This window comes from Oncorhynchus keta, chromosome 36 (genome assembly GCF_023373465.1).
Source record: "Oncorhynchus keta strain PuntledgeMale-10-30-2019 chromosome 36, Oket_V2, whole genome shotgun sequence".
NCBI lineage: Eukaryota > Metazoa > Chordata > Actinopteri > Salmoniformes > Salmonidae > Oncorhynchus > Oncorhynchus keta.
In genome coordinates, this window is record NC_068456.1 from 11,057,865 (window position 1) to 11,070,822 (window position 12,958).

Sequence of the window (12,958 nt, forward strand, 5' to 3'; positions counted from 1 at the left end):
ATGTAACCATAGCTAAAGGCTTTTCACCCAGGTCACATGCTCCAAAGCCCCTCCCTGTGCAGTGAGGGGTCCTTACCAGCAGGGGGAGCCCAGAGCCACTGCCAGAAGATTGGCACTGGTTGATGAGGTCTTTGAGAGACTCTCCCACAGGGATGAAGGCCTCGTCCTGCTCCAGGTCCCGGTGGTACTGCTGCCGCTCCGTCTGCCACTTGTACCTGACAGGAACACATACAGATCAGTACAGGGCACACATGCTAAAGCTACAATAGATTAATGTCAAGCGCAGTACTGTCGCAACAATCTGCCTTTACCCCCAAACAGTCGAAAACAGTCCAACTTAGCCACAAACCCATGAAAGTATTCATAGAAATGCTAACTGACACCAACATGTGACTGACTAATATTCTCCCACAAGTTAAGTTAACCAGGACTCAATTCCCATATACATATGGAAATAAAGTTGGAATCTCGCTTTGTGTCAGTTTTGTCTCTGGAGTAGTCCTACCTGTAGTAACAGACTACTGTGATGCAGATGAGAGTGCAGCAGCATACGGTCATTGATATAAGGAACGCCAGCCAGTGGGCACTGCCAAAGTAGGAACCTGCAAGAACACCACGAGTCCCCAAATTAAATTCAGTATCAGACCCTGACATACCAGCACAAGAAGAATACTCTTCTGGGGCCACTATACAGAGGAACACCAGCAGTAGAGTAACATAGTTGGCCCTAAGCCTCACCAGTGTCCATTGGGGGAGGTAATGTGGGCTGCAGGTCCCGATTACAGAAGTCCGTCCCGCAGCATTCGATCGTTCGCCTTGTCTGAGCCCTGGGCGAATCCTGAAAATAATGAAATGAAACCATGTTTTTTGTTGTTGTTGTGGCACTCAATTCAACAGGGGTTATTCAAACAATAACTCAAATATGAATAATAGCTATATACACACACACACGTATAATGACAATACATGTTACAACATATAATTGACACCCCTGTGTCACGGTCCTGCCCCCTTCCATACAGACCACAACACACGCTTACCTTGCATTGAAAATGTGAGCCTTCATACTTCATGCAGCCAGAGGTCAGAATAGCTTCTCCGTTCTCATCCTCCTCTATGATGGCAAAACATTGGCCATTCGTCCTGCAATAAAAAATGTATAATTCAATGAGTACAGTTCCCAAACACACTTACGTCTCGATCACACCTTCAGAGTCATTGCACAAAATGGTACACAGTATCATCTGGATATGTATGCAACAAAGGTTCAACATTCACCCTCTGCTACCATTTCTGTCAAGTCGTTTACGCATACAGTTTGACGCATACGTTCGATAAATCCAACGTACGCACCACACCGAACGCACTGCAACGCAGCGAGGCAAACAAATCGTTCCATTGGATATTAATGTACTTCTGGTGTACCAAAAGGCAATGGCGCTGAGATCGAGGAGTTAAGTCAGAGTTGACATTCATCACAGACCCAAAAGTCAGAGTTGGAACAAACATATCAATTAAGAATTTGGCCTTGGTTGGTTACTCACTCGCAGGTGTTATTTTTGTGGTCCTCTGGACAGTAACCCGAGCAGTAGCAGCTCAGAAAGCGGGCGGCGTCCTCTGGAGCCACCGTGGTGTCGTCCCCGGGCTTCCTGGATTCATGCTTGTGCCCGGTGCCATGGAGCATGTGGTCTGGATTCTGACCAGCTGGATGGACAGAGGGAGAGAGAGAGGGGGGGGGATGGTTTCGTTTTATAATGACAGTGAAAATGTCACAATCCATCCTTTTTCCCCCTCCATCTGGGAGACACTGTCTGCCGTCGCAAAAACACAGGTTTTCACTGCACACGTCACTGTTGCCAGAAATACAGAACATAAACACATTGTGTAACATTTTCATTCCCCCGCCTAACACAACATCTGGTTTGAAGAGTTAGAGTAGTCAAATACTAGGCTATATATTCATAGTAAACACAACTGTCCTATGGTGGGTTTGATTTATCTGCTGCCCCCTATTTGTTTTTATATGAGAGCGGTCCGCTCCTAATTGTGTGCGCATGTGATAAGTCTGATCCATATATGGCCAGAGGGCTATTTATACTCTGTGCTAGTGTCCAGTTAGAGCCATCACATGCATGAGCGTAAGCAGAGCAGAATACTGGCGGGCCAAGCCAACATCTGTTGTTCGCTACATTATCACTGTTGTCAATCTGATTGCAGTTACATATGAAATTGAAAACAACGGCATGGTTTTAACGGAGGAAAAACCTAATATTCATGCAGGCCATTATGTTGTGGTTCTTTATAAATGGCAAGGTTTAGTACACAGCAAATGTTCACTGCTAAAATCAGTTTACGCTGGTTAAACTAGCCGAGAGGGCACTGCCAGGACTCTGTATTAACCGCACCTAAATAAGGGGCCTTGGCAACAAATCTACTGACATCTTAAGGAGCCAGTCAGAGCCATTAAGACTAGATACATGGCACCATGGATACAAAGCCAGGAAGAAGACATTTTACAGAGAGGCACACTAATATACGTTAAGTCCCTAATGCTGCATTAAAATGTTGAGTATGAGCTCACTGTGTGACTACTCCTACCCTCACATTACTGTCTGGTACTCCCTCCACCTCTTCTCATGCCCTTTCTCCTGATCTCTTTTCCTCTCCCCTTGCAATGCCCTGACCCACTTTCCTTATCAGTCCTCCTCTTGCCCGCTTCTTTTTGTACAATCTTTTTGCTTCTCCTGTCTGTTGTTCCTCCATTGTCCTCCTTGTTCCATATCCTTCTCTTCTTGACTTATACCTCGTCCGAGCCCCTCCTTTCTCTTCCCCTCCCCCTCTCAGTCTGCTGCCCCCCTACCTCAGGAGAGTGGACCTGGGCTGTGGGGCTCCTGTGAGTCGTGAGCATAAAGCACAAAGTGATGTCTGTGCGCAGCGCTCGGCGCGGCTTCGGCACTTCCTCTGGAGCATGACGCGACTCGAGCCTGCTCCAGTTCAGACATGTCTGCAGAGAGCCAATCACCTGCAAACCTACACTTTGAAACGTCTCGGCAGCAGAACGGCACCCTCCCTCTTCCGGCTGCTTGTCTCCAGCTCCGCATTCCTTCCCGAGACCCCATTACTGGCTTCAGGGTTGCTGTTCTTGTTTTCCTCAACTTCTCTCTTTCCTTTTACAACTGAGTGCCCTAGTGGCTCTAGATTCAGGCTGCACTCTCAGAGTAATTTTACTGGTAAATGACCATTTAAAAGGAGAGCCCGAGAGATAAAAGGAGCTCCTTTTGGGCTTCGTTTCCTTTTTTACAGTTCATTTGTACGCTGATCATGTACTTACAGACTCACCGGCTTACTGACGTCAGACAGCCTAACAGTCGACCAGGACCACTACTTCTACGAACGCTTCACTTTTAGTGTTGTACTTCAGCCAAAACGATGGAACCCCACAGGGTGGCAGACAAAAGTGTGCCAGTCTTAACTTAGTTTTGGGATCCTTTAGAATCAAAAGCTATTATGTAAAAACATAACTGTATCAAATTAAAAGCAACTGTTAGGCCTCTGTATAACAACTAAAGCAAAGCAGACCAGAACTCTTCAGTAATATTTTAAGACAACCAGGCAAGTGACTCACTACAATCCTCAATGTGGTCAACACTAAGGTCATATCACCAGAGCAGAGAGAAATCACTGTGGCGGGGGGGTTGTGAGATCATAGTCGTATGCTTGAGCTGGGGTCCTCGGGGCATAGAACAAACCCTAATCTGTTGTACAAACAAGGGTGGCAGGAGTTATCGGTGGCGGAACTGACGGCAACACCCTGAAAGAAAAAAAAAAAAGAGGCCCGAGCAGTTCTCGAGTGAGATAGCAGAGCCGGTCTCAGAAGCTGTGAAACCCGGGGCTTTTGATGTCCGCCTTCTACCAGTGAAGAGGAAAAGAACACACCGATTACAGGACTCCAGAGTTCCAACCAAACACTCAGACCAACATCCTCCTGGGGGGGATAAACTCAGTCTCTTTACTCTACATGCGTGTCACACACACACACACACACACACACACACACACACACACACACACACACACACACACACACACACACACACACACACACACACACACACACACACACACACACACGATCCAAAGAAATAAAGCTCCTAAAAGGAGGCAGATAGTCTAGACCTCTTGCCGTTGATATTACACACAGGAGATTTAATCAAAATAATATCTGAAATTGTTGCACTAATAAACTATACTTAAGTGGTGGCATGGTCCAGGGCCCAGTTTCAGCTGGGCTGTCCCCTGGCGAAGTCAGATTGGCACAGAGCAGTGTTGGGAGGCAGTGTGGAAACTTATAAACACACAGCAGACTGGAACCAGATCAAACGGGCCAAGCCCCAAATAGAAACCAGAGAGCTGAGGGTAGATGGCTCTCTTTCTCCCTCCCACAATCCTTCTCTCTCCGCTCCTTCGCTCTCCCTCTGGGAGCTGTGCTCGGTCTCGACTGGCTTGAGTCATGTTTGAGGGATGGGGAAAGGGATTCAGGAGGCTCCCGGATGCTTTGATGAGGTGATGAAAGCCTCTTTATAGTCCCTGAGTAAGCACATAAAACACGGGACACGTTTTTACTGTAGTGACTGGGAGCGTCGAGGACTTCTGAGGCCTCTCTCCCACTGGAGTCTACAGAGAAAGCCATGTTGACAATACAAGACTTAAAGTTCACCATCAAACCCCCAAAGAGCCTCAAGGCCCTTTTTGTTTCTATTTGGCTGGGTCTCGCTAGTGAAGACACAGAGTACTTCTCTTCCCCTCTACTAGGAGGCCTGTGATTGGCTGGGGGCCGTGATTGATGGGGAGCAGCGGCTGTCAGTGGGGCTGGAAATGGCTGCTGGTGCTCTCTGCCTCCACATGTGTGCTTAATTCTGCCGCCAGTCACGGCGGAGTCTGAGGTCTGGCAGAGCACCCCCAGTAATGAGCCTCTCCATCTCCAGTCAGCCACATGTTGCACTCTTAAAGGGCCAGCACACTCCAATGCTAACGAGCCAACCCATCTACTGGCAATGGAATGCAGTGCTCTTAAAGGGCCAGCAGCAGAGCCTGTTTTTGTCAGAGCCAGCCATAAGAGTGCAGCGACATGAGATAAACAGTGTTCTGAACTGGTTGTTCTTCTAACAGGACACACTGTGGAGGTGAGGGGAGTCGTATATCTGCATACAAACACAGTCACTGAAACCTGCCCTCTCCTAAAGTCTCAGGCGAAATTGAGTAAGAGTGTGTGTGTGGGTGTGTGTGTGAATAACAAGTGAGAAGAAAATGAGAGAGCAAGGTAGAGAGAGAGAGAGAGAGAGAGAGAGATCAGTTCACAGCAACAAACCCCAGAGACGATCAACCTTCCTCTCTGACCTTGGGGGATCTGGACGGGGAGAGAAAGCTACCTGAAATTACAACTCTTGAAGTGGGTGAGTCGACAAGTAAATGAGAAGTTTGGAGGTATTAGCTGACAAGTATATACATCTTTGATAAAGATGAGCAAAAATGACTGCATTCAATAAATAATAACAAATACTGAGCTATATTGTATTCTCAAAAAAAGTATTTATACTAATACAATTGCTCAGAGAAAGATTTGTTTAACAAGTTGTAAAACATTCTCAAAAAAGGTAGGGGTCCACGTGTTTGGCAACCCTGTTTTCAATGACAATAACAGCAGAGCCTTTTTCTCAAATGTTTTCTGAGTTGGAGAACCCATTGGGAGGGATCTTAGACCAATCCTCCATACAGAATCTTTCCAGATCCTTGATATGTAGGCAGTCATTGTAAATAAGCATTTGCTCTTAACTGACTTGCCTCGATAAATAAGGGTTAAATAGAGAAATAAAAATCATGTCTGTGTTTATGGACTGCCCACTTCAATTCAAACAGGTTTTCAATGGGTTTTGTCTGGAGACAGATGGCCATTGCAAAATGTAGATTTTGTGCCCAATTAACTATTTCTTTGTGGATTTGATGTGTGCCTGAGGTTAATGTCTTGCTAGAAGATGCACCTGTGGCCAAGTTCCAGCCTCCTGGTAATGGCAACCAGGTTTTTGGCTAAAAATGTCCTGGTAGTGGGTAAAGTTCATTATGCCATTGACCTTAAGGGCCCCAGGACCAGTGGAAAAGAAATGGCCCCAAACCATCAAAGAGCCACCACCATATTTTACAGTAGGTGTGGGGTTATTTTCTGCTTATGCGTTCTCATTTCAACACCAGACCCAACACTGGTGTGTGTGGTCAAATACCTCTATTTTCATGTCATCTGACCAAAGTGCCGGTTCCAATACAATGACATTTAGCAAACTCCAGGCGTTTAAATTTTGGGGGAAAATAGAGCTCGTTGGTGATGTATTGAAAGGTATTGAAAACAGGGTAGTTTATCATTTTTACCCCTACCTTTGAGGGGGGAAAAAGTAGTACTTGTTAGACAAAATCTATTTCTGAGCAATTATATTCATATAAAATAATATAAATGTTCCACTTTTTGGAGAATACAATATAGTTCCAATATTAAAAATGATTTTTGCTCATCTTTATCAAGGGTGTCAATCATTTCGGACCCCCACTGTAAGCCTTACAAGTGAACCCAGAGACTTCGATGGCTCCCCCTTTCAGCTCCATCACCACTTTCCCAGTGGCAAAGGACAGTATACAGAGAAGATATTTATACTTCTTGCATTGTTCCTCCAGTTTGTGATGACAATAGAAAAGTGACAGCGGCTGTTACCAAATCTCCTCCTCGCAGGTAGTGTTACTGGAACCTCTTCACCACAGCACAAATCCAATACATTCTGTTCATCTTAGTCAGTGATTCACTACAAGGCTTTTGCCCAAGATGTAGGACAAAAAGAGAAAAAAACCCAGTGTGTGTTCTTTGAATGTTATTGGAGAATTTCCTGAGGAGTTCATTCAACAACCTCGGTTACCTGGCAACAGTTAAATACCTTGAAATAGGTATTTAACAAGCTGCAACAGCCTCACGCTAATTAAAACTCCTCACACATGGAAAACAACAGCAAATTAAAATAACTAGACCTATAAAACATGCGCCTTTTCCCCTTGGTGAGACAAAAGTGGAATTCTAATTGGTTTGTTGACACATCAGGAGCAAAAAAAGTGAGTGTGAAAAGAGCATTCATGAGCTAGCACAGCAGGCCCCTTATACAGCCACTCTGGCAGCCTCTTGCCCAGCGGGCACCTCTGTCCCTGCCCCCTCTCCCCATAACGCTTGGCATATGCCAGGCCCAGGCCCCACACTCCCTTACTAATCAGCAAGCGCAGCGGGGGAGAAAAAAAGAAAGAAAAAAAAGCGATAGAGAAAAACCTCTCTCGTGGGATTGAATTATTTCCGGAGAACAATGAATGTTTGGAGTATTTTTTGCCCTGTAACGACTGACAGTATTATAGAGGAAATGGTTCACGTGAAAAAAGGAACCCAGAGTGCCAACAATCACTTCAACAGCTTCCTGTAGTGAGAGGGGGGGGTTCTCTGGTGGGTCACGACCATCAATGACTGAGCTGCTGGCGGGAAGGAAGGAGAGAGGCTAACCTGGCCCTGCCTGGGTACAGATGCACTGTTTCACTGTACAGTATGCCTGGTACAAGGTAGACATGGGAGACCCAGAGTTAACGGAGACAAATCAAAACAATAGCATGGGCTCTTTGTTAACAAAACAGGGTCCCAACCAGTCTCAGAGAGCGACGCTCTGATTTAATCATCCCTAAGACTTGGACCGGCCTTGCCTTCCTCTTATCAGCCTGCGTGTAGGTGTGTGTGACGGAGTGCTAAAAAGCTCTGCTTTTAGAGTAATCAGATCGTGATATTTGCCTTCACATCTCATTGGCTGGTTAAAGGTGACCTTTTACGAGCCTGAGAGCTCCGTCTTTATGGCCCTGGTTGGCTTTATGGCTGCTGGTTGGTTCCCTGTGGAGGCCCCGCCGGGCAGGCAGTATGAGAGCAACAGTAGGAGCAGATAGAGGGAGGCCCTTTTATGAGGCCCCAGCCCATTAAGATCCATATCCTCCCGGCATCAAACATGTCCGGGTAAAACCAGCGTTATACTTGAGGCCTGCGTGTGCCCGGTACATAGAAGAAAACGATCTTGGTGACTAAATTGTGCTGTGATCAGAGCGTATTCAGTGTCTCTTCCATACATCGTTCACTCACATATAGCATGATCTCTCACGACACAAGGCAAAATGAGGCAATATCATCGGAACATCACATGATATTCAACATGGTCTAATCTCATTGAGAACAGGGCATTTCCCAAGTGGGAAATGGGTGTTTCTGCACATCACGGTAACCTTGATATTGAGAGAAAGGACTGAGTTGTACCTATGGTGCTTGGTCCCCTAATTAGCATATATGCAAAAGTTCAATGTCATTGCCATAGTATCCTGTTAGGACCTCATGGAGGTTTTGTTACTATTATTTAACTAGGTAGCTTACTCGGGTCATGCATTTCAAAAGGCATTGCATCACCAGCTAATGAATTCCATCACGGCCATTACAATGGCTTAAAATACTGATCTCTCCATAGTGGGGGATGGGGGACTGTGGGTCACATAAGGGCCTTGCTTAAACAAAAGCAGAAACAAGTGTTTATCCTAATTTAGTTAAATGTTGTTCATCATGCCCCTCCTCCATATGCAATAGATGGAGTGTTTCAAAACTTCTTATTTTGTCTTGGTGTCCCCCTTCGTAACGGAGATCAACTTGAAGGTAAATATTTCAAATCCTGTATTTACAATATTCGTCACGTGCCCACACACCTCTAATTCTGAAACGTAAGCATACATCAGAGGGGTTGCCCTGGTAGTAATTGTAGGTGTTTATAAAGCACCCAAGACCAACCTGTAAATTCATTTGACAATTGGAAAAAGAGCTAGTGTCAATACTGCAATGCGGGTTGGATTCAATTGAGCCCCTAATCTTCATTGTCAAGGTGATGATAGCATGTTTCTCCCCAAAACAATAATCGCAATAAATGTGAGTCCACGTTCCAAATATCTTTTTTTTTTTTTTGCGGCCCACGGGGAATTCGAACTTAGACCGCAAGTGGTAATAGATGTCAGGAACTTGATGCCTTACAGCTGTAAGCCAACGGTCCAGAGACGTATTTGCTTGCGATGCAGATCATCTTATTATCAGAGCCTGCCAGTGGACTTCTGGTTAGTATGCTTTACTGAGAAAGTGTTGGTATCATGTTAGGGCTGACCACATTTAGTCGAATGGTTGATAGGCTGTTGATCGTCCGAGATTTCTTTAGTCAAGCAGTAGCAAAAAATATATATAAATAAATTAATGGTGTACAAGACACCTGTCTGATTGGCGCCTGTGAGTGGACTGATCCATTGTGGAGGACGTTCGAATGGCACAGTTCATCACTCTAAGACATGTGCTACTGAAATTGCATATGTTTATATTATGTAAGAACAACAGTGCAACACTAATAAAAATATGATTATTTTATAACTAAGACTCTTTCTCCTGAGTTGGATAGTGGTCGCTGTCCGCGGTTCTGAAACATTATTGCGCTGTTGAATTGGTGCCTTTTACTAGGCCATGTTGCTTTGTGCATAATAGCAAAGTTAACCAACATCTTGGTGTTGAGAACAATGCAGCGGGGGCAGCAGCAGAGATAGGAGACAAAAAGAAAAGTGAGGCGAGAGGAAACCAACTTAATTAGGTCTATAATCAATAGACAAACTTAAAATGTTGCAAAATCCTCCATATATACACATTGCATTAGGAAAGTATTTAGACCCCTTGACTTTTCCCACATTGCTACATTACAGCCTTATTCTAAAATGGATTAAACAGTTCCCCCCCCCTCAATTCTACACACAATACCACATAATTACAAAGCAAAAACAGTTTAGAAATGTTTGCTAATTTATTAAAATACTGAAATTACATTTACATAAGTATTGAGACCCTTTACTCAGTACTTTGTTGAAGCACCGTTGGCAGCGATTACAGCATCAAATCTTTTTGGGTAAGATGGCACACCTGTATTTGGGGAGCTTCTCCCATTCTTCTCTGCAGAGCCTCTCAAGCTCTGTCAGGTTGGATGGGGAGCATTGCTGCACATCTTTTTTCAGGTCTCTCCAGAGATGTTTGATTGGGTTCAAGTCCAGGCTCCGGCTGGGCCACTCAAGGACATTCAGACTTATCCCGAATCCACTCCTGCATTGTCTTGGCTGTGTGCTTAAGGTCATTGTCCTGTTGGAAGGTGAACCTTCACCCCAGTCTGAGGTCTTGAGCGCTCTGGAGCAGGTTTCATCAAGGATCTCTGTATTTTACTCCACTCATCTTTCTCTCGATTCTGACTAGTCATCCCTGCTGCTGAAAAACATTGCCACAGCATGACGCTGCCACCACCATGCTTCAACATAGTAATGGTGCCAGGTCTTTTCCAGATGTGAGGTTTGGCAATCAGGCCGAAGAGTTTATTCTTAGTTTCATCAGATCAGAGAATCTTGTTTGTCATGTTCAGAGTCCTTTAGGGGCCTTTTCACAAACTCCAATCGAGCTGTCATGTGCCTTTTAATGAGGAGTAGGTTCCGTCTGGCCACTCTACCATACAGGCCTGATTGGTGGAGTGCTGCAGAGATGATTGTCCTTCTGGAAGGTTCTTCCATCTCCACAGAGGAAGTCTAGAGCTCTGTCAGAGTGACCATCTGGTTCTTGGTCTCGAGTCTCATAAGGCATTCCTGTTTTGAAAATATTTGCAAACCTGATTTCGCTGTGTCATTTAAGTTAATTTGTAGAATGCTGAGGATATTGTTAAAAAAAAAAATTTTTTAGGGTAAGGCTGTAACGTAACAAAATGTGGAAAACGTCAAGGTCTTGAACACTTTCTGGAGGCACTGCATATCTACAGAAATAAGACAGACCCTGCCTCTGTTGGCTGCTTGGTTGATAGCCTACTGATTCCATGAGCACCAATCCTCATGCAACAATTTCCCAAATTCAGCTGTTTTTAATCTTTGCTATTAAGTAATAAATGCTTTACACTTTCTTTTTTTATCACTTATTTAATTTTGTTCAAATTTTCAAAATGGTCATACAAATTCTATTTCTAATAACCCTCTTTCCTCAATCTCCTTATGGTTGTTATTATGATCATCATTAAATCAAATTTGATTAAATAACATTTTATTCATCACATACATGTTTAGCAGATGTTATTGCAGATGTAGCAAAACGTTTGCGAAATGGATAAGTAATGTTGTAATTAGTAGGCTTATACCCTGACTACACCGCTCGCGTCATGTGCGCTAGCGTTTCAAAATAAGAAATCTATGTTATTCAATTATTGCACCCACACTGCTCGCGAGCGTCACCAAGGGTTAAAATAGAAGTCCTTTCTATTTCTGACGCAGATCGCGCTGCAAGTCCTGCCTCTCCCCATCGGTTTATAGAAGCAGGTACCCACGTGCCATCTCCTCATTGGTTATACCCACGTGGGCGATTGAAAGACGAACTGTGTTGCTGGTCATTGTGGTAATACTATGAAAGTTTTGATGCCAATCACCATACAAGTTCAAAGATACTTCCGGCGCCGACAGAGATGGCCGCCTCGCTTCGCGTTCCAAGGAAACTATGCAGTTTTTTGTTTTTTTTACGTGTTATTTCTTACATTAGTTCCCCAGGTCATCTTAGGTTTCATTACATACAGTCGAGAAGAACTACTGAATATAAGATCAGCGTCAACTCACCATCAGTACGACCAAGAATATGTTTTTTGCGACGCGGATCCTGTGTTCTGGCTTACAAACAGGACAACGGAATGGATCGCATGCAGCGACTCCGAAAAAGAGGGAAACGAGGCTTCTGGTCAGACTCCGGAGACGGGCACACTGTGCACCACTCCCTAGCATTCTTCTTGCCAATGTCCAGTCTCTTGACAACAAGGTTGATGAAATCCGAGCAAGGGTAGCATTCCAGAGGAACATCAGAGACTGCAACGTTCTGTGCTTCACGGAAACATGGCTCACTGGAGAGACGCTATCCGAAGCGGTGCAGCCAACGGGTTTCTCCACGCATCGCGCCGACAGAAACAAACACCTTTCTGGTAAGAAGAGGCCATATGCCTTATGGCTAACGAGACATGGTGTGAAGAAAGAAACATACAGGAACTCAAATCCTTCTGTTCACCTGATTTAGAATTCCTCACAATCAAATGTAGACCGCATTATCTACCAAGAGAATTCTCTTCGATTATAATCACAGCCGTATATATCCCCCAAGCAGACACATCGATGGCTCTGAACGAACTTTATTTAACTCTTTGCAAACTGGAAACCATTTATCCGGAGGCTGCATTCATTGTAGCTTGGGATTTTAACAAGGCTAATCTGAAAACAAGACTCCCTAAATTTTATCAGCATATCGATTGCGCAACCAGGGGTGGAAAAACCTTGGATCATTGTTACTCTAACTTCCGCGACGCATATAAGGCCCTGCCCTGCCACGCACCCCTTTCGGAAAAGCTGACCACGACTCCATTTTGCTGATCCCTGCCTACAGACAGAAACTAAAACTAGAGGCTCCACACTCCAAGACTGCTTCCACCACGTGGACTGGGATATGTTTCGTATTGCGTCAGATAACAATATTGAAGAATACGCTGATTCGGTGTGCGAGTTCATTAGAACGTGCGTTGAAGATGTCATTCCCATAGCAACGATTAAAACATTCCCTAACCAGAAACCGTGGATTGATGGCAGCATTCGCGTGAAAGTGAAAGCGCGAACCACTGCTTATAAACAGGGCAAGGTGACTGGTAACATGACCGAATACAAACAGTGCAGCTATTCCCTCCGCAAGGCTATCAAACAAGCTAAGTGTCAGTACAGAGACAAAGTAGAATCTCAATTCAACGGCTCAGACACAAGAGGCATGTGGCAGGGTCTACAG

At 44.7% G+C, this 12,958-nt stretch overlaps 1 protein-coding gene across 2 annotated transcripts in view; it reads right to left on the reverse strand.

Annotated features, from left to right (window-relative positions):
• LOC118369398 (bone morphogenetic protein receptor type-1A-like) overlaps positions 1-12,958 on the reverse strand; it is a 66,753-nt gene that overhangs the window by 6,241 nt on the left and 47,554 nt on the right. For both annotated transcript variants that reach the window (XM_052498490.1, XM_052498489.1), the window contains exons 4-8: positions 1,545-1,704; positions 1,041-1,143; positions 739-838; positions 506-602; positions 77-215 (exon numbers count right to left, since the gene is read on the reverse strand). In XM_052498490.1, coding sequence (XP_052354450.1) covers positions 77-215; positions 506-602; positions 739-838; positions 1,041-1,143; positions 1,545-1,704 — 599 coding nt within the window. The remainder of the gene's footprint in view (positions 1-76; positions 216-505; positions 603-738; positions 839-1,040; positions 1,144-1,544; positions 1,705-12,958) is intronic.